We start from the raw sequence: 26857 nt of genomic DNA, 5'->3' as shown, positions 1-26857 counted from the left end.
CGCATACTGATGACACCTCAAACCCCTCGCAGATGCTGTTTTTGTGAAAAACAATTATCCCCCTCCCCACACGCACACATCTTTGATGCTATAACAGGGGAAGCTGAAGCCAAACTGTTGGGGCCATCTGAAACACGTGAATTTTGTGCATATGGCTGCCATGAAACGCTGCCACAGTGCTGTCGATGGCCGCCATTTGGCTCGGCGAGGCCCAGCAGGGAAGGCTGTTGAGTAAAATATGAATTTTTACAAGCTGGCAGTGACGGGAGGAGGGTGTATGAGCCTGGTGGTTATTTGTTGGCCAACAGGCAGAGGGACTCTCAGCGGGGATCCAGTGCCAGGGAGATGCAGTTGTGATGCTGCTCGATGTAGGGTGAAATGTAATATTATTATTATCCATTAGGAGGGTGGGGATCTAGTTTGACATAGGTTGTTTTTTTTAGAAGTTTAGATCATGTTTAGATCTGCAGCTCATCTGTTTGGATGGGCTTCCCCTCCTACCCAACACTCCTCCCCCCCCACCATAAGTGCAAGGTTGTAAACTCACATCAGGTGGGCGCTGGTATCGAAAGGTGTGAACGTTTTCTTTGCCGTTACGTCATCTTTGCCCTGGGGGTAACGGTAATCATATTTCCTAGTCATCGTAGACAGCACAGAGAGAGGAGTGGGCTGGAAGATGTCGAGCGGGGGGGGGGGCATTAAAGATTCGTGGTTGTCATGACAGCAACCAGAGAGGAGACTGACTCCCTCGCCCACTAACCTCAGCCTAATTGACATGCACCCGCCCACTCGGGCCTCTCCCAGCCTGATCATATCCTGAGATATCACGTTTTATAGATCAAAGATCAGGAGTTGGCACCCTCGAGACTGAGGGCGAACTTCCATCTGCGTTTCGCTGCTGTCCTGTTGTTTCATTTGTAGGAGAACAGAACAACCTGTACATCTCTTTACAGTCATCGGCTGCACATCAGACTCCTTTGTGATTTAAGTAAGACAAAGTACCACTGCATGTTTAAGTTGCATATCGATCCATGGTCCACTAAATTATTAAAGCCTCTTGCTTACAGTACAGTCTACTTAAGCGCACCAAACTCCCAGGGCAGCAGCCAAATGTGCTTTGTAAGGGCGATGATCTTTTTTTTTTGTGTTTAATGGTTAGAAGGAGCCAAAAGAATTGGAGTATGTACAGCACAGTGTTTTTAAAAAGCAGTTCAAGGATCCTACAAATAGTTTTTCTTCCCTTCTATGCTCTGTTTAAAACCACACTTGTAAGCAGTTGCCCTATAAGTGGCTCTGTCTGACTTTAATGTCCTCAAACTGTGTTGTTTTTTTGTTTTTCTCGCTTCCTTCAAATTTTGTGGTCATGTTACACAATGCAGCGCTCTGCTTTTCATCACCACTAACATTTTGTATGGATTCCTTTGTGCTGTTTTTGCTGAGGTTATGGTACAATTACACCAATTTTTTCTTTTAGATGGCACTGGGATGGTCGCAAAGCCCACATGTAGCCCTCACCCACACTACCTCAGCAACCCCAGCAGCCATAATGAGGCAAATATGAGCAACCCCATAATAATTCCCTGCTTGTTTAATAATTCGGGCGCTCTGAGTAGAATATTTTTCTCGTCCTTATTGAGGGTAGTGCTGCCTCGCCCCTTTCCATTCACCCACGCTGGGGTTTCCTGATCTTTTCCATGCTCCAGAGCTCGACTTCATGGGTGTCATTCAGCGCGAGGGGGTCGTGTTTGCAGCTTGTTATGTAAGAAGAAGAATATGCTCTATGATAGCTTACACTGCGCTCTCCTAACATACACAACCACTAATAAGATTTTTGGTGGGCAGTAATCACTTACGCCCTTGTTTGCCAGCGCGCTCTAATATGAGACATATGTATATCACGCTGTGTAGACTATGAAGCATATGCTCTCTGAAGTCTACCTCGGAACCTCCCGACCACTAAAATAAGCATTTATTATCTCAAATTGGTTTGCAGCAGCACAGATATTTACACAAGGAAGCCGTGAGGGTGAGCCGTGGTAGCCATGACTCTGAGGGAAGCTTCGGGATCCTCTCTGTTTGGAGAAATACCGTGCCGCCTTTGGATGCCAAGGGCGTTCACGTGGTCATTTATATGTAAACAAATGCGTACCTCTGTCTTTGCTCTCTTTCTATCTACCATTTTGTTAAAGATGTGCAGATAAACAAACGCTCTACCCTCTCCTCGTGTGCCTCGGTTGCTGTGTTTCTGCTGGCAGGGTGCCTTTGTTTTGCTCTACAGCAGCGCAGGGGTGGGGACGCATTATGTAATTCGCGGCGTGTGCCTGGGATATAGAGAGGGAGAGAGACTGAGAAGGGTGTGACTATAGTAACACAAACACACAGAGATGATGACAGAATCCCTGACCTCCTCTGTGGCCTGCTTGTGTCCTCCCCTCTGAGTATTCCCGGCATTGGACTGTAAATTTGGGAACCACAGAGGAACATCCTCTTTCACTCTCCATTAACATTTGTGCAAAATTACTCCCACCGGTCCTCAAGGACTCCGCTTGCACTCTAATGTCAGAAGCAGGGCATAGAAGTCTTTGTGGGTTTGTTTTTCCATCCAGTTTCCATGGATGGTTTGGGAAGGCACGGACATGCTACAGTAGTGGCCAGGCTCTGGTATTGTGTGTTGCATGCAGAATTTTACATTTTGCTTATAGAAGCCTGCAAAAAAAAAGTCAAATTACTGCAGTATCCAGGAAACAAAGCTGTCAAAACAGCTCAGAATATGTTTTGCATAATAGAAAGTGAGGAAAAGAAGAAAGAGCTGCTAATGGTCCATCAGATTTCCTGAAAGTAATGAGTTTGCACTTTCATTTTTCATATGAATTTTTTTATTGTTATGGTTTTAATGAATAAATATGTCTGCCTGTTGCTTGAACTTGGAGAAGAAGTCAGAGTTTTGAACATAAATTAGAAATAATGAGTGCTGGACACGTACTTTCATATTCTGTATCCTTCCTCACTCCCACAGCCAGTGGCAGTGACCCTGCAGGAGCAGGAAACCAGAGGATTTAACTCATCTCTTTGCCTCTATTCCACTGTGTATAACCCACTCACGCCACAACGAGCCAGTCTATATAATTAATATTGATTACAGTACTGCGTCACCTCCCACACATCCATATGGGTCATACAAAAACAGGTTCTTAACCTGCTGGATGTGGGTGATATGCTGTGACATATACAGTGGGGCAAAAAAGTATTTAGTCAGCCACCGATTGTGCAAGTTCCCCCACTTAAAATGATGACAGAGGTCAGTAATTTGCACCAGAGGTACACTTCAACTGTGAGAGACAGAATGTGAAAAAAAAATCCACGAATTCACATGGTAGGATTTGTAAAGAATTTATTCGTAAATTAGGGTGGAAAATAAGTATTTGGTCACCTCAAACAAGGAAAATCTCTGGCTCTCACAGACCTGTAACGTCCTCTGTAAGAAGCTTTTCTGTCCCCCACTCGTTACCTGTATGAATGGCACCTGTTTGAACTCATCATCTGTATAAAAGACACCTGTCCACAGCCTCAAACAGTCAGACTCCAAACTCCGCCATGGCCAAGACCAAAGAGCTTTCGAAGGACACCAGGAAAAGTATTGTAGACCTGCACCAGACTGGGAAGAGTGAATCTACAATAGGCAAGCAGCTTGGTGTGAAAAAATCAACTGTGGGAGCAATCATCAGAAAATGGAAGACATACAAGACCACTGATAATCTCCCTCGATCTGGGGCTCCACGCAAGATCTCATCCCGTGGGGTCAAAATGATCATGAGAACAGTGAGCAAAGATCCCAGAACCACACGGGGGGACCTGGTGAATGACCTGCAGAGAGCTGGGACCAAAGTAACAAAGGTCACCATCAGTAACACACTACAACGGCAGGGAATCAAATCCCGCAGTGCCAGACGTGTTCCGCTGCTGAAGCCAGTGCATGTCCAGGCCCGTCTGAAGTTTGCCAGAGAGCACATGGATGATACAGCAGAGGATTGGGAGAATGTCATGTGGTCAGATGAAGCCAAAGTAGAACTTTTTGGTATAAACTCAACTCGTCGTGTTTGGAGGAAGAAGAATACTGAGTTGCATCCCAAGAACACCATACCTACTGTGAAGCATGGGGGTGGAAACATCATGCTATGGGGCTGTTTTTCTGCCAAGGGGACAGGACGACTGATCCGTGTTAAGGACAGAATGAATGGGGCCATGTATCGTGAGATTTTGAGCCAAAACCTCCTTCCATCAGTGAGAACTTTGAAGATGAAACGAGGCTGGGTCTTCCAACATGACAATGATCCAAAACACACCGCCCGGGCAACAAAGGAATGGCTCCGTAAGAAGCATTTGAAAGTCCTGGAGTGGCCTAGCCAGTCTCCAGACCTCAACCTCATAGAAAATCTGTGGCGGGAGTTGAAAGTCCGTGTTGCTCGGCGACAGCCCCAAAACATCACTGCTCTCGAGAAGATCTGCATGGAGGAATGGGCCAAAATACCAGCTACTGTGTGTGCAAACCTGGTAAAGACCTATAGTAAACGTTTGACCTCTGTTATTGCCAACAAAGGTTATGTTACAAAGTATTGAGTTGTATTTTTGTTATTGACCAAATACTTATTTTCCACCCTGATTTATGAATAAATTCTTTACAAATCCTACCATGTGGATTCATGGATTTTTTTTTCTTCACATTCTGTCTCTCACAGTTGAAGTGTACCTCTGGTGCAAATTACTGACCTCTGTCATCATTTTAGGTGGGGGAACTTGCACAATCGGTGGCTGACTAAATACTTTTTTGCCCCACTGTAGAAGAGCTGAATTGAATACTCTTGTGCCCCCCGAGGGGCGTAAACTGCAGTTAAATATGCAAATTGATCTGTGGGTTAGAGCGCACACTGTGATAATGACAACGAACCCACCTTATAGACTTGTTTGCAAACTTAATCTGTGTATCAAACACCCTCGTACTGCTCTTTTCTGTAAGTGGGTGTGCCTGCGTGATTGTGTTTTTGTGTGCGCCCCCCTTCATATGATTACAGTAGTTTCCATAATGGAATAGTGCACTCTCTCTGCTATGGAAGAATGTCTGTTTTTCATTTGAAAGACCTTCATCCTGCTGCAGCCGTGTGGGAAGCATCCCCAGAATCATTAGTTCATTCTGCACTGCCTCGACTGTCGAGCGCGCTGCTCTGTGCTGAAAATGGTTTCTGTTCTTGTGTTGCAGATAAAATCGAGGAGGCACAGAAAGAGCTTAAAGACCCCAAAGGCTCACAGAAAGGTAAGAGATCTCTTATCAAAACTTGCAATTTCCAGAGAACTGCGAGGAAAGCTCTCTCTTTCATTTTTAATGTAGAATATCTTCTCTTTCACCACCTCAGGGTTTAAAGTGAATTAAATAAGTAATTTAACCTAAAATAAAGCACAAGCAAAAAGCGCAAAATAAATGCAAAATCACTGATGTGGAAAGGAAAGATTATTACATCGGTCACATCAGTGAGGCACGGCAAGCACATTTCACCCAGAGGAAACCCAAAGTGCTTCAGGGTACGCGGGCAAAAACACTGAAAAAAATTATAATAAAAAAGTAAAAACAACAGTGATTTACTGTTATTAATATGAATAAATCCTGCATTTAAACAGGCAGACTCATTAAGGTTTTTATGGTAATAAAGTGCTTGAACTCGTGTTTATTGTAAGAGGTACAGCTAATGTTAGAAAGGCTTGCAAACCTGATATAAGTACTGTATTTAAAGGTAAAAAGAGAGCAGAGGTAACTGCCCTTATAAACATCATGTGTGGGGTTTTTTTTATTTTTATTTTAGTGAAGACTGATGCATTTATCATGTCTTCTGAGCATGAAAGCAGATATTAGTGGCAGATGTTTATGTGGTTGCACAAAAATGTCCCATTTAAATTTTAAGGTTTTCTTTAAAAGCAATTAGATATTTAACTACCAAGTACTGTAGAGCTGTTGATGCTTCCAGGTTGGTGTGAACTTGTAATTTCTACCTGGTCTCCAGTGAAATGTGTGATTTATACTTCTGCAGTGAATCTATGTAGAGCCTACGACATAGCCTTTCACAGGTGTGTGACGCTGTTGCCAAATTCAGCCCCTAAACCACGATGGGCTGCCAGCAATCTGGTGGATGGAGTTTATTTATTTTTTTGTTCACGATCCATTCATAATCATGTGATAATGCTGCAGTTAAATTGAAATAAAAAAAATAAAAAAAATTATTATTATCCGTCTCTTCTAAAGATGAACCCGGCAATTAAATTGGAGAATTGCGTCATCTACTAATCAGAAGATCAGGGTTTGATCCACAGCTCCTGTAGCCCTCTGTGTTGATTTTCTTTGGGCAAGATGGTGTTAGAGCGTGTACGTAAAGGGTAAAAAGGGCTCAACGGCAAAGAAGAGTGCGCTGTGTGCGCTGTGTGCGCTTAAGAGGACTTTAAGTGCTCAGTAAGAGTAGAAAAGTGCTATATAAGGACCAGTGTATTTACCATAAAATGTTTCCTTTGTTTTGATCTGTGTGCATAAATTCTCAGTAATCTTTCCATTGTGCCCCGACTGAACACACGAACAGTTTCTTTGATAAGTGGACTGTTGTGTAACTACATTGAAATAGAAAAGCCAGTTTGACTAAGCTGTGCCTGAGAATCAGCCTGCTGTGCATTTTCCTTTTAATGACACTCAACCTTTGATTGAATCATCCACTGTAAATGGGATTGGGTGGTGATTCTAAACAGGGTATAAATATCTCAGTCCACCTCTTAAAGTACAGCAGGTAGTTTTATCACTGCCAGTAAGTCAACGGGTAATCTCTTTGGCAACCTGCCTTATGAAGAAGTATGTCAATTGCCCTTGGTCTAGATAACTAAAGGATCGCCTTTATTTTACATTAAATATATTATTTTAATGCAGTTACAGGAACATAAGAGTGTTTAGAAATGAGGAGAAGGTTAACAAAAAGGGCTTCTTTTATCTCAGTGACTGTTAATGATGGAAAACTTGTGGTGAAGTCACGTCCCTTTTTTGAGAACTGGTTTGTGTAGTTTGGATGAATAAATATTGCCTTTCCCATGTCTTTTAGCTACAGTTTGTACAAAGATTGTTTTTAAGCATCAATTAGAAAAGGTTATTTTAAAAAACAGGGTTTGTTCAGAAGACCTTGTTATGTTGATTGCATGGCAGTTTTAAAGCCTCTCTAGTTGCATGGTTGCGTGGAGAATGGATTTACTTATGTAAAGGGAAGCCCTTGAAAGAACCCTGAAGTCATCTTGGGAAATACCTACACAGGCCAGGAAACTGACAGGCTGTGACACTGCTACTCTTGTGCAACATGCCCATGAAAACACTTGCCTCAGTCATTATTATGGGACACCATTGCATGGGTGTGCCCTTTTTAAAACAGTGCACCTATTATTATAAGAATGCAGCTCAGTAAGCACGCAGATGTACTTTGTTATACGCTAGTTATTTGCACCATTTTCTGATCAGCCGAGCCTTCATAGGTCAACATTTCTTATCAACAAGGGCAAGAAGTGACTGTTACTTGCATAATAAAGCGTGGGTCTCTGTGGTATTAGTCACACAGCTAACGAGTGCGAGGGCGAAGTATCTTCACTGTAGTATACGTCTATCATTATCTAAATAAAACAAATTATCGATAAGCTGATGGAAAACAAAGTAGGCTGCAGAGAAAGCTTTCACAACTGGAATGTTGAAGCTCTCAAAAAGCTGTTTAAGACATATTTTTATATATAACAACCACAAATGTTATGTATTCGTTTTACAGTTGGATTAAAATGATAACACATGTACATGTAAATGATTATCTTGCTATGTAAATGTGCAGTATGATCCAGAATAGTGTCACTATTTGTCACTGGAGATAACACAGCTTATATAGTACAGAATTAATAGTAAAAGTAGTTAATTTATTTAAATAGTGGGAAATAAAGCAAAAACAGAACAGTCAGTAATTTTAATAGACTGCAGTCTACTTGTTTTATTGTTTCCAGTTGGAAGATGGTGCTGGTATTGAGATTAAAGTGTGTTTCAAACATTCTTCATGCGCTATAAAGGGGTAAAACAGAAGCACTGTAGTGTGTGAGCTGTTGATCTTTTTCTTTTCCTGTGTGCATTTTTGTTTTAGTTTCATGGAACAAGAAGAGTTAGTTATACGAAAAATATGATTTTCAAAATGGCATTAGAGTTATTTCCTGTGTCCAATAGAGATTACATTTAAACTCATTTTATAAGCCAAGGTTGTCAGCAGTAGAAGTTAATTTTTTCAATAATGTCATTTGTGCTAACTCTTTGTGGTAGCACTGGAAGAGAGGAGATGAAGGAAATGGTTATTATACCACCTTAATTATTGTCTCTGTCTCCACAGGGCTATCTGACAGCAGTCGAAGAAATGCGGACAGCATAAAGGGTCTTAAGAGGAAGAAGGTTGTTGCAGAGAATCAGCTAAAGAAAATTCCAAAATCTCCAGTGAAGAAGCCCCTGCAGTCAAAAACATCTGCTGAATCTGCTCTCCGAGGATCTTCGTCCAAGGAAACTCCGCATTCTTGCTCCTCCTCCTCCAACAGTCCTTCCCACAATCTTTCAACATCGCCCAGTGGAGAAAGTGACCAAAAGTATGCTCAACCAGTTGCAGCGTCCCCTGACAAGGGGTCATTTTCTGCTGAGGCTGAAAGGCTGAAGCAGGAAAAATCATCTTCTAGGCCACCATCGCTTGAGCTCACAGCTGGTGAGGAGGACACTCTGATTACTGCTAAAGGAACTCTAAAGCCTAAAGAAAGCAAAAGCCAAGACTCCAGCTTTGACGGAGATCCTTACGCCAACAGCGCTCCACTTGATGTTCTACTTAAGGCCATGGAGCCTGATTTTAGCACACTGGCTGAGAGGAAAGCCTCGATGCAGGTCACAGCCATCGGTAAAGCCAGTGGTGAAATCACAGCAATGCCAGGTGTCAATGTTGGTCTCCAGACCCAACCTTCCCATATGCAGACCTATTATATTGACAAACAGGGCAATGTCATTGGCATTGCAGCGCCAATACAGGGAAATCTACAAACAGGTCCACAGGGTACCGCTCCCCTTGCTACACCGCATTTTATGCCCATTGCTTCCAATCCAGAAAATCCTAGCTTGCACATAAACTTTAATGCAGGACCATCTACTATAACTCATGCTCCTGTTCCCTCTGGCTCAAGTGCTTTGCCACAAAGCCAACCACCAGTTGTGCACACATGCCAGTCCCTCTCAGCCAGTGTTCCCAGCAGTATTCAGGTCCCAGTTACACCAGGCAGCAACCAAGTTCAGATGACCACTGTTATGACCTTTGGTGCTGAACAGGTTTCCAAAGACCAAAAGCCTAAAAAACCAGGAAAGTACGTTTGTGAATACTGCAACCGGGCATGTGCAAAACCCAGTGTGCTGCTCAAACACATCAGGTCTCACACAGGAGAAAGGCCATATCCCTGTGTTACTTGTGGCTTCTCATTCAAAACCAAGAGCAACTTGTACAAACACAAGAAATCACATGCTCATGCCATAAAACTGGGTCTCATTGCACGCTCCGAATCAGGAGGTGGATCGCTATCTCAAGAGTCTGACAAAACCACAGGAACACATTCAGAGGCAGAGGAGAGTGGAGACAGCGATGAGGAAGGTAGCACTGCCGACTTAGACCCCGACTCGTCACAAAGCAGCGTGGCTGCTTTGTCTGAAAACAGTTTACTGAGTGCAGGTGGAACACAAGCCAACCATGGGGAAGTGGACTTATCCGGTGTTTCTGACTCAGTCAAATCATCCCCAGCTCAGAGAGCTCACGAGCCTAAAGTAACAGCTGCACTCCCAAAAGTTGTTGTGTACCCAGTTAATGTCTCCCCTCTGAGGGCGGATAGTCCGAGAGTTACAGGAGCAGCACCTGAGCAAGCTGCTGCACAACGACAACGAGACTTCCAGACTGCCAGTCTGAGATCAAATATCACAGTCTTGTCATCTCTGAAAGGGGTGGATGGTGCAAATCCCTTACTAGAAACCGTCAGTGAAGATGAAGACCAACACTGCAAGTCTCCACTGTTAAGTGGGCACGCTCAGCTTCAGCGGCAACAAGCAACAGACTTTTCTCAGCAGCAACAGCCTAAGTGTCTACTTAGTCCACGTAGTTTGGGAAGCACTGATTCAGGTTACTTCTCACGTTCTGAAAGTGCTGATCAGGCCATGAGTCCACCCAGTCCATTTGTAAAGATAACTCCACCAGTAGATGTTGATATTGCCAAGAACACTCTTCCTAATGTCCCTCCTGTGGTTGCCTCAGTCATGCATGTAGCACATGAGCAGAGACCAAGGGCGATAGACGGACAAATGCGTCCACGATTAGAAGCCAGTGCACGCTCTTTAGAAGAACGAATTACAAAGTTGATATCTGATAATGAGATAGTAGTTGACAACAAGCAGCTGGACAGTGTAAAGCCAAGGAGGACCTCTCTTTCAAGGAGAGGTAGCATAGACTCCCCGAAGTCATACATATTTAAAGACTCTTTTCAGTTTGATCTTAAACCAATGGGAAGAAGGTCAAGTTCCAGCTCAGACATCCCCAAATCTCCATTCACTCCCACAGATAAATCAAAGCCAGTATTTCTTCTTTCTGTACCCCCCCAATACCCACCGATGGATTGTTTGCCAATAACAAGGAGCAACTCTATGCCTACTACACCAGGACACACTGCTCTTCCCCTTAATGTTGCTGCTGTCCCCCATCCTTTGCGCAGCAGCCAGTCATGTGATGACAAAATTAGTGCACTAAATGACGATGTATTTTCATCAGCTCCATCAACCCCAAATCCTGCAATGCATTCTCGTACCTTGGTCAGACAAATAGCAGTAGAGGACTTTTCCCACAATGAGAGACATGGTCTCCCCTCTGTTCGCTCCATGGATGAGGGCTATATCGGACAAAGCAATTCTGCAGAGCACATGCAAAGAAGCAGGTCTTTTGAACACAGTCAGGAAAGAAACAGAAAACCTCAGCAGACTAAAGGCACGATGTATGAGTGTGAAACGTGTCGTAACCGGTACAGAAAGTTAGAGAACTTTGAAACTCACAAGAAATTCTACTGCTCTGAACTTCATGGTCCAAAAAACAAACCAATGGCTGCCAAAGAAACTGACCAAGATGTTTTTCATGTTAATTTACAGCAGCCCATAGCAGGAGCAACCACAACTGGGCCAGGGGTACTTGATCAACAGACATCATTCAGGAAGAGGAGGAAAATGAAAAGTGTTGGTGATGAGGATGATCAGTCTCCAACTGATACTAGTGCACCTTGCTCTGTTAGTTTTGAGCTACCAGCAGTTCTGGCAAACAGGAATTTTCCTCACCATGCTGTAATAGTAGATATACAACCCAAAATCAACCAGCCAAAGCTACCTCAGATACAGCTTGTAGCAAGAGGCATTAATTCTCCAGATTCCAGACTTTCGCCAATACGAGAGACCCAGATCAGTACCCCTGCTAAAGGAGACTTGCAAAGGCAAGGCAGCGGCACTTCAGTCATCAGACACACCAACTCTCTCAGCAGACCCAATTCCTTTGAGACAGAGTCTATTGACAGGATCTCTCCTGTTGATAGCATGGAGAAGGATCCCCTGAACAAACCCAAATCAGATGTGGCATCTGGTGTCTTAACTGATGGTTACCATGAAACCATATCAAAACCTAAGAGCACAGATTATGGAAAACAAAGAAAGGAGCAGTGCACTGATAGGACAGTGGCACCAGTTGGTGAACACTCTACTCCTATCCATCAGTCTCGCCTTGTTCGTCAAAATAACATTCAAGTTCCTGAGATTTTAGTCACAGTGGAACCGGACAGAGAACATGAAACACAGACTGCTGAACCAGCAGATAAACCTGCAGATCAGTTCAGCTGGCCTCAGAGAAGTGAGAGTTTGTCAAAGCTCCCAGCAGAGAAACTTCCCCCTAAGAAGAAGAGAATTCGTCTGGCTCAAATGGATCATTCATCGGGCGAATCCAGTTTTGAATCGAGCCTCTCACGAAGCCTCAGCAGGGACAGCAGTCTTTCTCGTGGCTCCAGCATCTCAGCCTCTTTTGACAGAGATGAGCCATCTAGATCGGAGAGTCCTTCTCGAGGAGAGTGCGTTGGTAAAATTCCAGAGACTCAGTGTTTGCCAACAGCTTTCAACACCCTTGGTGTGCCTGGAATGATGAGGCGTGCCGCATCTGAACAGATCACATGTACTCAACCCTCTGTGGAGATTTCATGTGACTACCGCAGCAAATCCTTTGACTCTGGCAATGTATCTCCAAGTAGATCTCTGTCACCTGCTGGACAGCCAAAAAGTGGACAACTCTCCCAACTTTCCCAGGTGCCACTAATTGAAAGGAGACGGGGGCCATTAGTTCGGCAGATGTCTTTAAAAATTGGACCTGAAAGTCAGCAACCTGTTAGGAAAGCTGCCGCTCCTTTAGATAAACCTCTCATTGGAAATGTTAGCTCTTTCACTCAGAACAGACCCCAGCAGATTCACATTACTAGCAGGCGCGCAGTGCCTCAGCCCTTTGTCCTGCACACAGAAGAACCACCACTGCAAAAGAATGAGCAAATGGTGCAGAGCATTAATTTGGGTAGCCCAACTCAGCAGCCTCAAGTCCATGGCCTTCCACATCCTTGGCACCAAACATCAAGGGTTCAAATTTGCCAAAAGATACAACAACCACTAAACCAGATCTTGGTTTGTCGAGAGAACATCCAAAACAAACCAGCTGACACAGAAGAAAAAAAACATTTTGTGCCCAAATACCAACTACAGTGTCCAGCTCTGAGAACAGGCCAAACCTTTTCCTTCTCTGGCACACAGGGAGCTCAGATAGCCCTGCCAGTTTTAACAATACCAATTGCCAATCCGATTTTGAGCATTTCAAAATCATCTGATGTAATCCAAAATTTGTATGTAGCTCAACCCAGTCAACAGGCTGCAGACAGTAAAACACAGACGGTTGTTTTGTCGGGTGAACAGCGAAGAGAATCATTTGATCAAACCCAAGGAAGTGCTGTACCACTGCCACAGATCTTGATAACTCACGAGCAGATCCACCCTGCTCACTCTGTGCCCAATAAAAATAGTCTGTCGTCGACTCCCAGTGTGGAAAGTGATTTTCGTGTTGTAACAACTGCAAAGAAAGATAGGACTCAAGCTCAGACAGGAGGCCCTCATAACCGCACTGTAGAACAAACTCCTCTTGGGTCTTTACATTGCACGCAGAAACTGGCATCAGTAACACTATGCCCGCAGCAGGAACCCACTGCATCAAGCAAACGAATGTTGTCACCTGCAAACAGCTTGGACATCTACATGGAAAAGCACCAAAAACGAGCTAAAGATGAGCATGGTGTGGCCTGCCTCACCGATGGACGATCAGTCAATTATCTTAATTCCAAGATGTCGGAGGTGACCCGACAACGGAAGCTGACACTTGTTAGGCAGGTGTGCACAACTGAACCAGTGGACAGTCCCATTGAGACGGAGGCCCCACCTCTGCCCCAGGTTAAGTCAGATGGGGAGAAGGACTCAGAGGCTACTGATGATGTTAAACCTATGTCACCTGATGGTGCTGGGATAGAAAAAGATACAATAACTGTTATTCATGAAGAGACAGGCCCTATCCTGAATACTACACTTGGTAGCCAGGGAACCTCCATGCCAGCCAACAACAATCTGAAGCCTCAAGAAAAAGCTGAGGAACAGAGGTGGACTCCAGCCAAATCCCCAATTAGGCCCTCCAGTTTCCACGGTGGTCAAGTGAAATTGACCACATCTGTGTCTGTGGTTAACACAAAAGACAGCCACCGCCTGTCTTTCCCCAGCCTGAAGACCACCACCACTTTCACATGGTGTTTTTTGATGAAAAGGAAACCTCTCCATGTTCAACAGACCGACCTGAAGACTTCAGCATACGCTACCTGGACAGCCAAACCCAACAACCCTAACCCACTGGGGTTGCCTACCAAGGTGGTCATGTCTTTGTTTGACTCCAAGCAGAGCTCCAAGAAAATACACTACACATCAGCCATAAAAACAAGTGGGAAATCGGACATCTTGTCTTACTCAGGCAAGCTGAAGGATGTCATGCCCAGGGTAAGACTAACTTTCTGCAAAGTCTGAAATATCATAATGTTGTAATGATGACTTGTTTCTTGAGTCACATCCAAAAATATCATCTTTTTCCTGCAGTTGCCAGTAACCCAAAAGTCTGTATCAGTTGAAACCAAAAGTAAAGTGCAGCCAGAGACTCAAGCCAGCAACGATTCAGACAAGGACTTGGTCACTACAACAGAACCGAGGCGAATCAAAATATTTGATGGCGGGTATGAAACGGAACAATCTGATTATATTCAAAATGTTAGCAACATTATGTTAGATTTTGTGCTCATGGTTACATTTCAAACCCACAGGTACAAATCTAACGAGGAGTATGTTTATGTACGTGGCCGTGGGCGAGGTAAATACATCTGTGAGGAATGTGGGATTCGCTGCAAGAAGCCGAGCATGCTGCGCAAACACATCCGTACTCACTCTGATGTCCGGCCGTACCATTGTGTCCACTGCAATTTCTCCTTTAAGACGAAAGGTGAGTGTTAAAGCCATGTGATTATAGTTCGTACAATGCAGCTGTATAAGTCCCTTTTAAATGCAGTACATGCATGTATGATTTTTCATTTGCCTTGTCTTTTGATAATTAGTGCAGCCTCGTATAAACAGGAACAAATGTAGTTCTGTTAATGTCTTTAAAAGTTATAGCTCTTTCTCACGCCTGATTTTGCAATATCAAACTCTGTATCTGTAACACACAGGAACTGAAAGAATTTACTCTTTCCTTTTACAAGCTGTGAAATTAAAAATGTTATTCCACCATTTCTTAAACCAAGACAGTATGATTCACCATTCTTTATCGAACTTGCCTACCCACGCGACACTGCAGAACAGTACTTGGTGTCAGCAACCCACGTTCATTTAAAAATGTCTTTATCAGTTACTCACCCTTTACATAGAGCTTTCCCAAAGACCGCATACTCTTACATAAACTCCTTCTGTGCTATTGTTCAAGCTCTACCCACCCGTAAGACCTCATTGCCTCCCTTTTTGTTATAGGCAATCTGACCAAGCACATGAAATCCAAGGCCCACAGTAAGAAGTGCATGGAGATGGGGGTGCCTGACGGTCTAATTGACGATCAGGATGCTGAGGACTCTGGTACGGTGCTTTGCTCCTCGGGGTTTTCCTTGAGGGAATTGCACAAAAGCCATAACTTCTATAAGATGAACAGTTTGTCTGTAAAATATGAGTTTTGTATTACTACAGTTGCATATATAATATTGACTTAATTCAGATTTACTTATACAGTCAGCTTTGATTTCTAACAGCAGGATTGCCCTTCTTTTAATAGTTTAATGGCATGAAATATAAAACATGGAGTGTCCCTGCTTGTGCTCTGTTGCTATGTCGATCAATGGCTTTGCCACGGTCTAATTAGAAATTCTAAATGCAGCTTCTTCCTCTTAACTCAAAGCGCATGTGGGCGACATGCACAGCGTTTAGAAAGAGGAAATTGCTGCATCTAATTTTAGAAAAAAAGAGAGGGAGAGAGAGGCTGCCTGAAAACATTCTGTGGTCCAAGTCTCTAACAGCTTATTTGTTTTTCCTCCTCTGCCTGTGATGGAGCTCAGGGGCGTATGGTGGTGTAGGGTGTGAAACACTGCAGCAGCAGTACAAAACATCCACGAGTAGCGGGATTTTCAGTGCTGTTTTTTCTCACTTTAAGAAAGAAATCTTGGATGATAATCAAAGTTATTTAGTGAATGAGTTTTTTTTCTAGCTGTGATGACGTGTAAGTACAGCAGATTTCAGAGACAAGAATTCAATTTTTCTTCTCACGTATTTCCTCGGCAGGAGACCGCAGTCAGGTGAGCAGTGCTGACCGCCAAGATTCAGATGGAGATGACTCCGATGGTCCTGATGATGAGGAGAATGATGACAACGAGGAGGAAGAGGAGGACAGCCAGGCAGAGTCGGGACTCTCTACCAATCCTTCTGTGTCTGCAAGCCCGCAGCACATCTCTTCCAAAGAGGCTGACGTCCCTCCTAGCGCACTCCTAGCCCAGATGTCGATCAGCTCCATCTCCCTCCCTCTGTCCCAGCCTCCAGTTCCCGAATCCCACACAACATACTCCGAATCTGTCCCCATGATGAGCCCCGTGTTCCTGAGCAAGCATTCGGGGTCCTGCTGCAGTCAAATGGCTTTCCTTCACTCTCCTCCACCTGTTGCCACCACATCAGAGTCCTACACCTCAGACACAGAGTCGGTGCACATGATGAGCCCAGTGTCACCCTGCAGGCAGATGTCCATCGACTACCCAGACTTTGATGTGCCCCCTAGTCCCCCAGTGCAAGGCAAGGGCTCCAAAATAGGCCAGGTGAGACCCTTATTTTCTCACTGTGTCCCCCCCCCCATCCCTCCCTGTCTGCTTCCCTTCTTTCCTATCCATACCCTTACTTTGACTCCTGCATGCAAGGCACTTCCACAAAACTCCTCTGAATTCTCTGAGCAAAGGTGAATAATCCTATAGGTCTACTGGACTCATCCAGATATCTTCTAAACTTGGGTTTTGCCAAAATAATGTCAAGAAGTGACGATATTTTTTTTCCTTTCACAGGACACCTCTGCGTCTCCTGCTGTGGCAACCAGTGAGTCAAGTATACCAGTGGACCGGGGCACACAGACTTCCTCCTTTGGTTCTCAAGTTCCTTCACACTTCCCCCTACAGGGTGTATCACAAACACCGGGAGCAGAGACCCAGACTCACCTGTTCAGTCACCTGCCCCTGCACTCTCAGCAGCCATCTCGCTCCTCTTACAGTATGGTTCCAGTTGGGGGGATCCAGCTGGTCCCTGCTGGCCTGGCGGCTTATTCTACCTTTGTGCCAATCCAGGCGGGCCCCGTCCAGCTCACCATCCCAGCTTTGAGCGTCATTCATCGAAACACGAGCCCGTTGCCAGCTCCCAACACTCCACCCCAAACTGAGAGCTTGCCAACTCAGCCACTTGTGGTCCAGGAACCAATCAGCAGTGTTGTACCCTGCTTCCCTCTAGGGCAGGTTACTGGCCTGCAGGCTCAAACGATCCAGCCAGTGGGTCTGGAAACACTTAACCTCATGGGACTGACCAATACAGGCCTGGCATCCACACAGCTGCTGCCCCAGCAAGGCCTCACCCTCAATGCTGCCCTCGGAGTGCAGGTTTTAGCTGCCAACCCCACCTCCCAAAGCGGCACTGGGCCGCAGACACACGTCCCAGGCCTGCAAATAGTAAATATTGCCCTGCCTGCCATCATTCCTTCGCTCAGCCCTCTGTCCACCCTCAGTCCCCTCCCCGGGTCCTCTGAGAGGCAGGGAAGCCCTGAAGCTTTGGGAACACAGCCACCTCATGGTGAACACAGGCTTGGTTCACCACCCACCCCTTTTAAGGTCAGCTCCTCTCCAGAACTGACCTCAGGCAGCAGGGCTAGCCCCGGAGGTAACAGTGGAGCAGAGCTCACACAGACTGTGGCGAGGGATGAACGAGAAAAATCCCTCCAGCAGAATCCATCACCAGCTCCTGAGAGTCAAGCAAGAAGCCGCAAACAGCCTGCAGCTGAAGGAGCTGGTGATCCTGCACCTCTACGACCGCCACCAGTGACCAGCTGGCAGAAGGTAGTTGAAGACTATAATGAGGCCTCCAGTGACGATGAAGACCGACTGGTCATTGCCACCTGAAACCCTCAAGTGGAAACACTTCTTCTCCTTTTGTAATTCTTGTCACTTTGTAAGACTGAAAACACTTTTCAGGGGTTTGTTTCTCAGCAAATCACCTTTCAAAGCACAGATGCTGACATTCATATTGTACGTGCAATCATATGACAGTTATGATGATGATGACCAATCATTTAATTTTTTTTCCAAATTGTCAGCTCCAGACAGTTTTTTTTCTTTTTTTTTTGTACATGTTGTATAGACAATTGTGCCTTTATGGAGTTTCTTGTTTAGGAATCTGTACATAATTCCTTATAAATTCAGTCAATGCTTGTGTTTAATTCAAAAAAATAAAAAAGAACCATAATACTGGATGATATCAATTTTATTCTGGAGGATTCGTCATTCGTAAATTTATGGAATTATAAATGTTGTACTTGTATATGTACATTTCTATGGATTATCGGGCAATGTTTCTGTGTACAGATGTTGTGTTCAACTATTTATTATAATCCATCTAGTGCCCATTATGACCCATAAGTCCATAGGTATGTGCATTATGGTAGCTTTACATTGCTGTATCAATATTCTTAACTGTATCAGTAAAAAAAATTGTTTATAAACCTTTAAACTGTCTTATACTTGATTGATTAAACACTTACTGCATTAAAAAGGAGGCTATTCGTCCCTCTGATCACCTGCAAACCTCACTCATTTCCAACAGTAAACATCAGTTTACAGGCTGTGCTTTTATATACTGGAAATTGATGGAAATGAGCCAGAAAAACACACTCCTGTCATTAAATGTAGACTTTAGTTTGCTTCTTTAATAAAAGCTACTTTCATCACAGCAGGTAGCTCCACATGTTTGATTTGGCAGATTTATTTATTTATTTAACACCTGATCCCACCCCAGAGGAATTTGGAGCCTTCACGTGTTAGGCAAATGTGTAAACCACTACACTATGGATGTATAGTTAATGAAGCCACATCAGAAATGCTCCAGTTAGTGAAAAATGGATCTTAACGTACACTTTACACTTCATGTTACCCTCATCTTACGGGTGACTCAGTTACATGAATTATTATTGGTCTTCTCAGACTTGTAGCCATTACTAGAGCAAGATTGTCATTAGACAATTTTTGTGTCAGACTTGTGAATCGGTTACAGGTGACAGGTGGAGTGTTTCAGTCTAACAATAAATAAATCAATTACATTTCCTGGAAATACTTTAAAGCTTATGTTTTAAAACAGAACTGGATTTGCAATGATAAGCTTGGTTTTTAGGGTTTTTTGACTTTATTTTAAAACTCGGAAAGTTTTGCAGACCAAACAGGAAAAGATCTGAAAGATGAATTAATGAGCAGCAAACTGTTTGTTACAACTGCAAATAAAATAACCCACTTGCCCAAAGGGATTTCATTACGAAATGAACACATTAAATGCGTGTCATTAATATCTGGTGCCCCAAAGCAATTACATCAAACTGCCATGTGAAGCACACATATTAATCTTAATAGTTTAAACCATGAAAATATGCTCTGCAGAGCCAAAAATGGAGCTTCTTAAATTACAAGTAGGTGGTTATGTTTGTTTTCAGTGTTCAGACTTTAGTTTCTTACCTCTCAGAAAGATGATGTTGCACACGTTTGCTTCAGCACTGTTCTGTGTTCTAACCTTTGCATAGACCTGAGCAGAATGAAAATCAGCATGCTCACTGGGCTGTGTTAAATGATGAAAAAATACTGCAACAATCTTGAACCATAGTTCACTTTTTTTTCTTTCCTTTTTTTTTTTTAAATGTATCACTTACTACCACTCTTTAATGATAAACATTCCCTAAATATTGCAATTTGTTGATTTTAACGAGTAGAATTCGATCTAAACTTCGAATTGATTTATTTTATACAAATAAAAAAGTGACGATATGGAGAGCTCAAACATGGCAATCTGGCCTCAGTGAGGAAAACTTCCCTGTCGTCTTAAGAGGTTTTCAGTGATAACCTTGTTCTTCACCATTCAGAAAGGTGACTCATCCATCCACACTGAAGACTAATCCTCCCACCCCTCCTCCCTCAGGGCTGGCTGCTGTGGGTGAAGCTATAGCAAAGCAAACAGAGACCCCTAGAGGTCAAGATCTGCAACACTGATGAAGCGAAGAGCCAAAACAGAAGAAAACCTGGGCTGTTTCTAAAGGCTTAAGCACACCATGCATGATTTAAACTTGAGTGCCAAAATTTTTAATCCAAACCTTACAAATCTGCTCGTGGTGCAGCTCCCCTGCTTTGTTTCTTTCCTGGACAAACTTGTTTTCCCAGCCAGTGGAAACTCTCGAGGCCAGTTTCTGAGTAGGGGCATCAGAGCACGACAGGATACTTTACCTAAGACTTTTCCACTATGGGCATGCACACACATGCAAACAAGACCAATTTTCCACTGCTGCCCACAGCAAAGTGTGTCTGAAAATGAAGTACCCCTCGGTTTCCACGGTTTATTACAACTGGTGATGGAGGGAAACCATCAGATTAAGTAGTCTGCTCCAACTTGTGATCGCAAGGGGTGACGCAAGACAACAGACAATCACAAAATACCCTACACGCTACAAACATGTCATATGTGGAATTCGACTACAATTAATCTGTAAATAGGACACTCCATTTGGGCCATACTTATCAGCTGAGATGTTTAATCTCCGGCAAAAATCATGACCAAAGGGACCCCAGAAAAAGCTGTTTGCTTCGGTTATGTAATGTATTGTTTCAGGCAAACAATGCTGTGAAGAACAGAGAGAATGACTCACATTAAACTCACTTCTTTTTTCCAGCTCATGAACAAGCAGACCAACATTTTGATCTGCAGCCGTGCAGATTATACAGAGAGTGGACGACACGAGTCCCAATACGAACACATGCTGGCTTCTTAAGAAAATGCTGGAATATCTTATTAGAAGCTGTGATTAAGTGGATGCAGCGGACAATACTTTGTACTGTTTCACAGTCTTAGATATTGATATGTGTATTAAAGTAGGAAATGAAGGAAGAAACAAATTGCATTGTGCTGTAGAGGTCTAATCGGGTTCATACTCCATTTAAGCTTGCTTTGAGTTTATTTTCCCGTCATGAAACAATACGTGAGAAAGTTTTTCCACTAAAAATGATCATGCTGCTCTCTGTTTTTCACAGGTTTAGTCAGTGAGTGGGTGTATTCATGGTTAGAGTTTTACAATGAGTGTATATATTCACTCATTGTAAGGTCATTTTAAAAAAGGTACACTTACATTTTTAGACTAATTTTTACACTAATAAAAATAAAGTCAAATTTTTTGGGTCTTTTCTTGCGCTTTGATTTTGGGTTTTTTCCCCCCAATGTGTAGATCACAGGTCAGATTTAAGACACTACAATTCTAAAGAAAAGTTGAGATCATTATCTAAGTTAAGGGGAGGTGCAGTAAAAAGAGTGCTGGAGACTAAACCAACTGCTTTAAAGCCTTTGTGCCAGTATGGATGGCACTGCTTTTTTCAAATTGTGTCTTTAAGCTGTTATGCTGCTGTAGTTTGAAAGAATTATTTCACTTGACTGCAGACACAATACGGTGCATTCGTTATCAATAGAATGTAAAATTATTATGCCTGTTATACTTTTACTTGACAGCGTTTTTGCCAGCTGTTATTTTTAAAGCTCCAAAACCATATAGTTTCTCTCCATCACCTGAATCTCTGATCCTGCTGAAGGCACATACCTTACATACCTACACGTACCTTTCATGATGGTTTCTAATTAGTCTCTACCTCCCTTTGGGTCATGGGTACTCTGCAGGTACCTGTTGTCTGCTTCACACAAGAAAATGAACCACTCCTTTTCCCCTTCACAAAGTTTGCCTCCTAGTCACCATCAGTTGCGACCGTTGTTGCCTACAAATAAGATAAAGCTAAAGAAAATTAATTCATCCTCTCATTAAAAAAGGGCATAAGGCACTTTTAAATTCCACTCATCACTTTTTGTGCAGATAATGCACAAAATGGTATATTTAGTACTAAATACCAAGTCACGTGTATGGGAACCAAGGCCTTACTTATTGTTGTTTATCAAAACTTCCATTATGTATTTAATTGTTGAGAATATTAAGCCTGGCTGTTAACATGTTTTTATTATAATCCTGGGGACATTTTTTAATTTTTCAGAAAAGGCTAAGGCATCTTTATTGAGGTTTATTTTTTTTATGCAGGAAAAACTGAGTAATTTTCAGAAAGAACTCATGCTGATACACTTTAAGTGAAGCATCAACATTTTTTGTAGTTCTGTGTGCTTCAGCTATATTTCTGCTAAATAGCCCCAAGTCCCCTCTGACGCTGATGTATTAAACGTCTACAGTGAATTTGAATTTGCAAAAGCAGAAATGCTGTCACTAGACTGCCACCTGCTGTCTAATCAGAGCACCACTAGATGAGTACGGCTCAGGTCGCATTTACTCGTCTGGAGTCTCCCCCCACACTCCCCACACCCCCAAACTTGGAACCAAAGCATCTCAAACTCCTCAACTTGGCCTGCACGGCCCCTTATCAGGGACCGACTGCTAACAAACATTATTGTCTGGGTACAAGCCAAAGGACAAAACTGTACAGCGCTGCAGGGGGAGGAGGGGAGGTGGGAAGCACTTGTACTATAAAGTCAAAGGGCTGCACATGTGGGCCCACACTGACAACAGAGACTGTAGACCGACTCTTCTGCGCTCCTGCGCGAATCTCCGAGGACTCTCGCTGAAACGCTCTGAGGGATACACGCTCGTTTTCTCACCTCTGAGGGATTATTCATTTTCTTCAGCACTACTTTACTGCAAACTATGGATATATACGTTTGGATTTCCGTGTTATCAGTGATGTACTCCTGGATTTCCTCCACAGGTAACTTTTGCGAGATTTTTTCCAACCACTTATAAACTTAATTTTACGTAAATGTATATAAACACCGAGCAAACCACTCACCATGCTGAGTGAAAGCAAATCAAATCAAAAACATCCCCAGCCTGCAGTTATGCAGATTAGTCTCAACTTCTCTTTAGTTTAATAGCTTGTAGATTGTGTTTTGATAACGACGCTGTAATTACAGTCCTGTCGGCCCCCGCCGGAGACGCGCTCACTGCCTCCACCGTCAAAGAGGGGCGCCATGTGCGGACCAAACGCTGTTCCTGCGCATCGTTCCAGGACAAGGAGTGCGTCTATTTCTGCCACCTGGACATCATATGGGTCAACACACCTGAGTAAGTATTTTTAAGTGTGGTTAGTGGTCTCCAGCAGCGTGTAAACATGTGTAAAGAGAAAGTAAATCGCTTAGATTGATGTTTGACGAAGTTTTGCGATAAATTATGCGTTTTTACTCTCTTTAAGCAATCTCCGATTATTTGTATTTTTGCACGTGAAAGCGAAACAACAAAATTGAATCGCATTCAACAGTCTTCTGATATGTTTTTAAGCATGTTTAGTTTTCAGTTTTTGACTCTTTTAGTTTTATGATTCTAACTGTGTCTCTGTCGCATCCAGGCGCGTGGTCTCGTACGGACTCGGCAACGCTCCGCGGACGCGGCGCGCGCTCGCGGACTCCAGCGCACCCAGGAGCGTACCTCGCTGCCAGTGTGTCCGGGAAAACGACAACACCTGCCTGAACTTCTGCCGGCCTGAAAACCGCCTCAGGTGCGCTTCACACAGCCAAAGCATATTTACTGACAGTAACACCAAAAGACGCTCCCAGTCTGTCGTTCTGCATTGTCTCCATCACATGTGGCGACAGGTTTTGTGTAGAAAATGAATAACTGAAATGTGATCCTGTTCTCATCGCGTGTTTCTGCTCCCGCTCTCAGGTATGAGACAACGGCCGACGTGGTGATTCGCTCCCCCGGGGGCGACGACGGTGCTGGGGCGCAGCGCAAACACAAGCTGGCAGCAGACACGGACAGGATTAAGAGGTAAAACAACACGCTTGCACTAAAGAGGGATAAACACCGCAGTATTTGCAAAATAAAGTGGCAATTACAACCAGGGACATTAAAAGGATTTTTTTTTAAATAGGGAGGGACTGGAAGGACAAAGAACAAGAAGAAAGAAATCAAAATATTTGATTTGAAATCTATAGAGGGCATTGTTCTCATGCTCCCATGTGGCCCTGTGTTATTGCACAGGACAAAGTGGCACAGTGGAAACAAGCATTTGATCTCTTTACTTAAGAAAAAGTCACAATCTTACTTAACATTCTCAAGGTTTTAGCATCAAAATATACTCAAAGTAAAGTACTTCCTACACAGAATCATATATATGATACTGTGGGTAATAATTCTTGTTTGTTACTTTCATCCTGCAGCTGGTGATGATTTTAAATAATTTAAATACTTCTGGGTATATTAATTTATAATAACAGCAACATTTCTTAGTTGATTCATATTTAAAAATCACCATTAGTTAAATTAAAGCTTTGAAAAAAATGACTAAATAGAGTAAATAGTACTATATTTGTATTAAAATGTAGTGGAGTAGAAGTAAAAAGCTGTAGATACATAATTAAAAGTGCTTTAACACTCTTGTCCAATTCTAGTTCAATAGCACTTTTGATGCTGGTGGGGCAGCAGGGGGCCGTGCACCACCCCATGGCCACCCTCTATACTCGCCCCTGTACAACCTCACAGCAACACGAGGCCCCTTTGTAGCGTGAAATATGTCAGCTCTTGTGAGCGTAACACCCGTGAGCCTGCAGGATAAAAACAGCCAGCACATGTTCAGAAGCAGAAATTTAGAGATTAACCCCCAAGCGAGGAATTCCTTGAAACTTATGATGACTGAGCTGCGTTATAAATTCCATAAAACTCCTAGGATCGTGTGGAATTCACCTCGAGTAAGCTCTGCCACTTTACGTCGCTTAACTGTGGGAGCCGTGTGGGTAAAGGAGCCGCGTTCATGTGCTGTCATGTCTCAAAGTTTGCGGCGCCACATGTCTGTACTTTCTAACTTATTAATAATTGGAATCATAAAACTCCAAACATCCATCTTCTCGAACCACTCAGGAGTAACAACTTTGTTTTGAATGTGTTTGACTGACTGCTCCAATTCACACACCTGCTTTTTTCATAATCTGCAAAGTCACCGGTTTGCATGTCTAATGGCTTTATGCCTTTATCTACAGGTTGAAGAACAACAGTGATAAACGGGCACCGCCTCCAGCGCTCAGGGCTGCGCTGAAAACCCGCCTGTTCCTGGAGAAGTGGAGGGTGAGACAGCACCACAGGGCGAGAGCATGGGAGGGCGAGAGCGTGGCCTCCTAAAGAAGACTGCTTTCCTCTGCACTGTCATACAGAGGCAGGAAGGGGCTTTAAACCTTCTCTAAAGCCAGCGGGGACTTCTGTGCAGCAGCGCCCCTCAGGAAGGAAGCGGGTAGCCCGCATAAGGCCGGCTATAACCGACTCCATGTCGGTTTCACGAGTGCAGCAGAGCAGAGAGCACAGACAGCTCGACCGGGCTGCACTTCTTCAGACGCCAGAATGACGTTAGAGACATTACAAGGAGTTCGGGTGAAAGGAGACAAGCTGAAAAAGAGAACTTGGCCACAATCTGCAAAAATCAAGGACACTCATTGATCTTTTCAGATGTCACGGTCAGAGACTCACGGTTATTGACTTTACAAACAAACAAACAAACAAACAAAGCAAAAAAAAAAACAGACACCAAATAACATTTCATGAACCTGATATTACAGAGAGGAATGTACTCAAATCTTTCTAACAGAATAAAAAAAAATCTCTGCTGTATATTCTGAAAATGCCATAGTTTCTTTTTCCTAGCACACAACTGCAATAACAGATCATCTGTCAGTAAAAGGGATTATGTGCCTTGTATCATGGCTTTGCTCGAGACATGTTTTCACTGACTGAAACTGTATTTACCTAACAGGGTGTCTCCTGTGTGTCAGCTGCTGGGAGCCTTTTTTTTGTATTCCAGATGTTATCACTGATTTCTTGCCATTCACTCATCATAATTTATGTTTTCAGTAACTTTGTTGCTTACATGTGCTGCTCTCTATTTATTTATCATTTTTACACATTGTAATTAGATGGCCATATTGGTCGATCCTTTGTTTGTTTGGTTTGTCATTTCTGCGAAATGATTGGTCGCCAACGTGCCGAATTCTGGGCAAACTTTAATAAATTTGATACGTTTATTTAAAAGCGACGGATCGGCTCCTTCATTTTTTGTCACGTCAAAGGTTCATTTTCCGCTGAAGAAAGAATGAATGTGGGATTAAAGTTTCTGAACTGGGACGAAAGCTGCATGTGTTCAGTATGCAGGGTTTTAAGTTGGTAAATAAAAAAAGGGAAAGTCAGAAAGCAAAGTGTGAGCAACAAGATAAAGACAGACAAACTGAGAGGTAAGAAAGTGCAGGCAAAGAGCAGTCAAACGCAGCTAAACATGGCCTTTCATCTCGGCAACAAACCTGTGTGTACAGTGCAATTTCTAAACGAGCTGAAAGTGGACGTCGGGTTTCTTCCAGCAGCTCGCACATCCAGCACGCGGTTTATGTTCAACCCTGTAAGATGTGTCTTTTATGTATCCACCTCAAAGTTTCCACATTTTACCACCAAGTGACTCAGCAAAGTACAGCGCGTGTCACTCTTATGTAGTTCTCATTCCAACCTGCCACGACCTCCCGGCTCACCTTTAATGATCATTACACATACAGGTCATTACGTACGCTTGCTGTCTCCTCGTCGACCTTTACCACTCCTCCTCCTCCAGGGGCAGCTGTTCTCCTCTCAGGAGCTTCCGTGCATATCTTTTAATTTAATCTTGGCTCGCGAGTCAACTTCGTTTTATTTCAGTAAATCATTCATCCAGCTATTATCACTGCTGCAAAAAGAAACCCTAGAGCCATGGAAATGTCAGCTTTGAAGGAATTAAGAGAAATTAGTGTATGAACTTCTGGGCTAGTACTGATACTGACATGAGACTGATATTTGACATT

At 43.4% G+C, this 26857-nt stretch overlaps 2 protein-coding genes across 5 annotated transcripts in view; both read left to right on the top strand.

Annotated features, from left to right (window-relative positions):
* Positions 1 to 18516, top strand: part of hivep1 (HIVEP zinc finger 1) — a 69477-nt gene extending 50961 nt beyond the window's left edge. For all 4 annotated transcript variants that reach the window (XM_085395174.1, XM_085395175.1, XM_085395176.1 and 1 more), the window contains 7 exons: positions 5255 to 5308; positions 8430 to 14206; positions 14303 to 14436; positions 14524 to 14699; positions 15221 to 15322; positions 16019 to 16542; positions 16783 to 18516. In XM_085395174.1, the coding sequence (XP_085251300.1) occupies positions 5255 to 5308; positions 8430 to 14206; positions 14303 to 14436; positions 14524 to 14699; positions 15221 to 15322; positions 16019 to 16542; positions 16783 to 17880 (7865 nt within the window). In that variant the 3' untranslated portion in view covers positions 17881 to 18516. The remainder of the gene's footprint in view (positions 1 to 5254; positions 5309 to 8429; positions 14207 to 14302; positions 14437 to 14523; positions 14700 to 15220; positions 15323 to 16018; positions 16543 to 16782) is intronic.
* Positions 18517 to 22414: 3898 nt separating this feature from the next.
* edn1 (endothelin 1) lies at positions 22415 to 26067 on the top strand. The gene is made up of 5 exons (XM_085395891.1): positions 22415 to 22758; positions 22964 to 23114; positions 23395 to 23544; positions 23712 to 23816; positions 25025 to 26067. The coding sequence occupies exons 1-5, from the start codon at positions 22698 to 22700 to the stop codon at positions 25161 to 25163; spliced, it is 606 nt and encodes a 201-aa protein (XP_085252017.1). The 5' UTR covers positions 22415 to 22697; the 3' UTR covers positions 25164 to 26067.
* The last annotated feature ends 790 nt before the right edge of the window (positions 26068 to 26857 follow it).

Source organism: Rhamphochromis longiceps, linkage group LG22 (genome assembly GCF_057381845.1).
Source record: "Rhamphochromis longiceps isolate RC_006_pf linkage group LG22, R_longiceps_female_GT1.1, whole genome shotgun sequence".
Classification (NCBI taxonomy): domain Eukaryota; kingdom Metazoa; phylum Chordata; class Actinopteri; order Cichliformes; family Cichlidae; genus Rhamphochromis; species Rhamphochromis longiceps.
The sequence above is the reverse complement of the archived record's forward strand: the minus strand, read 5'-3'. Positions and strand labels throughout refer to the sequence as shown.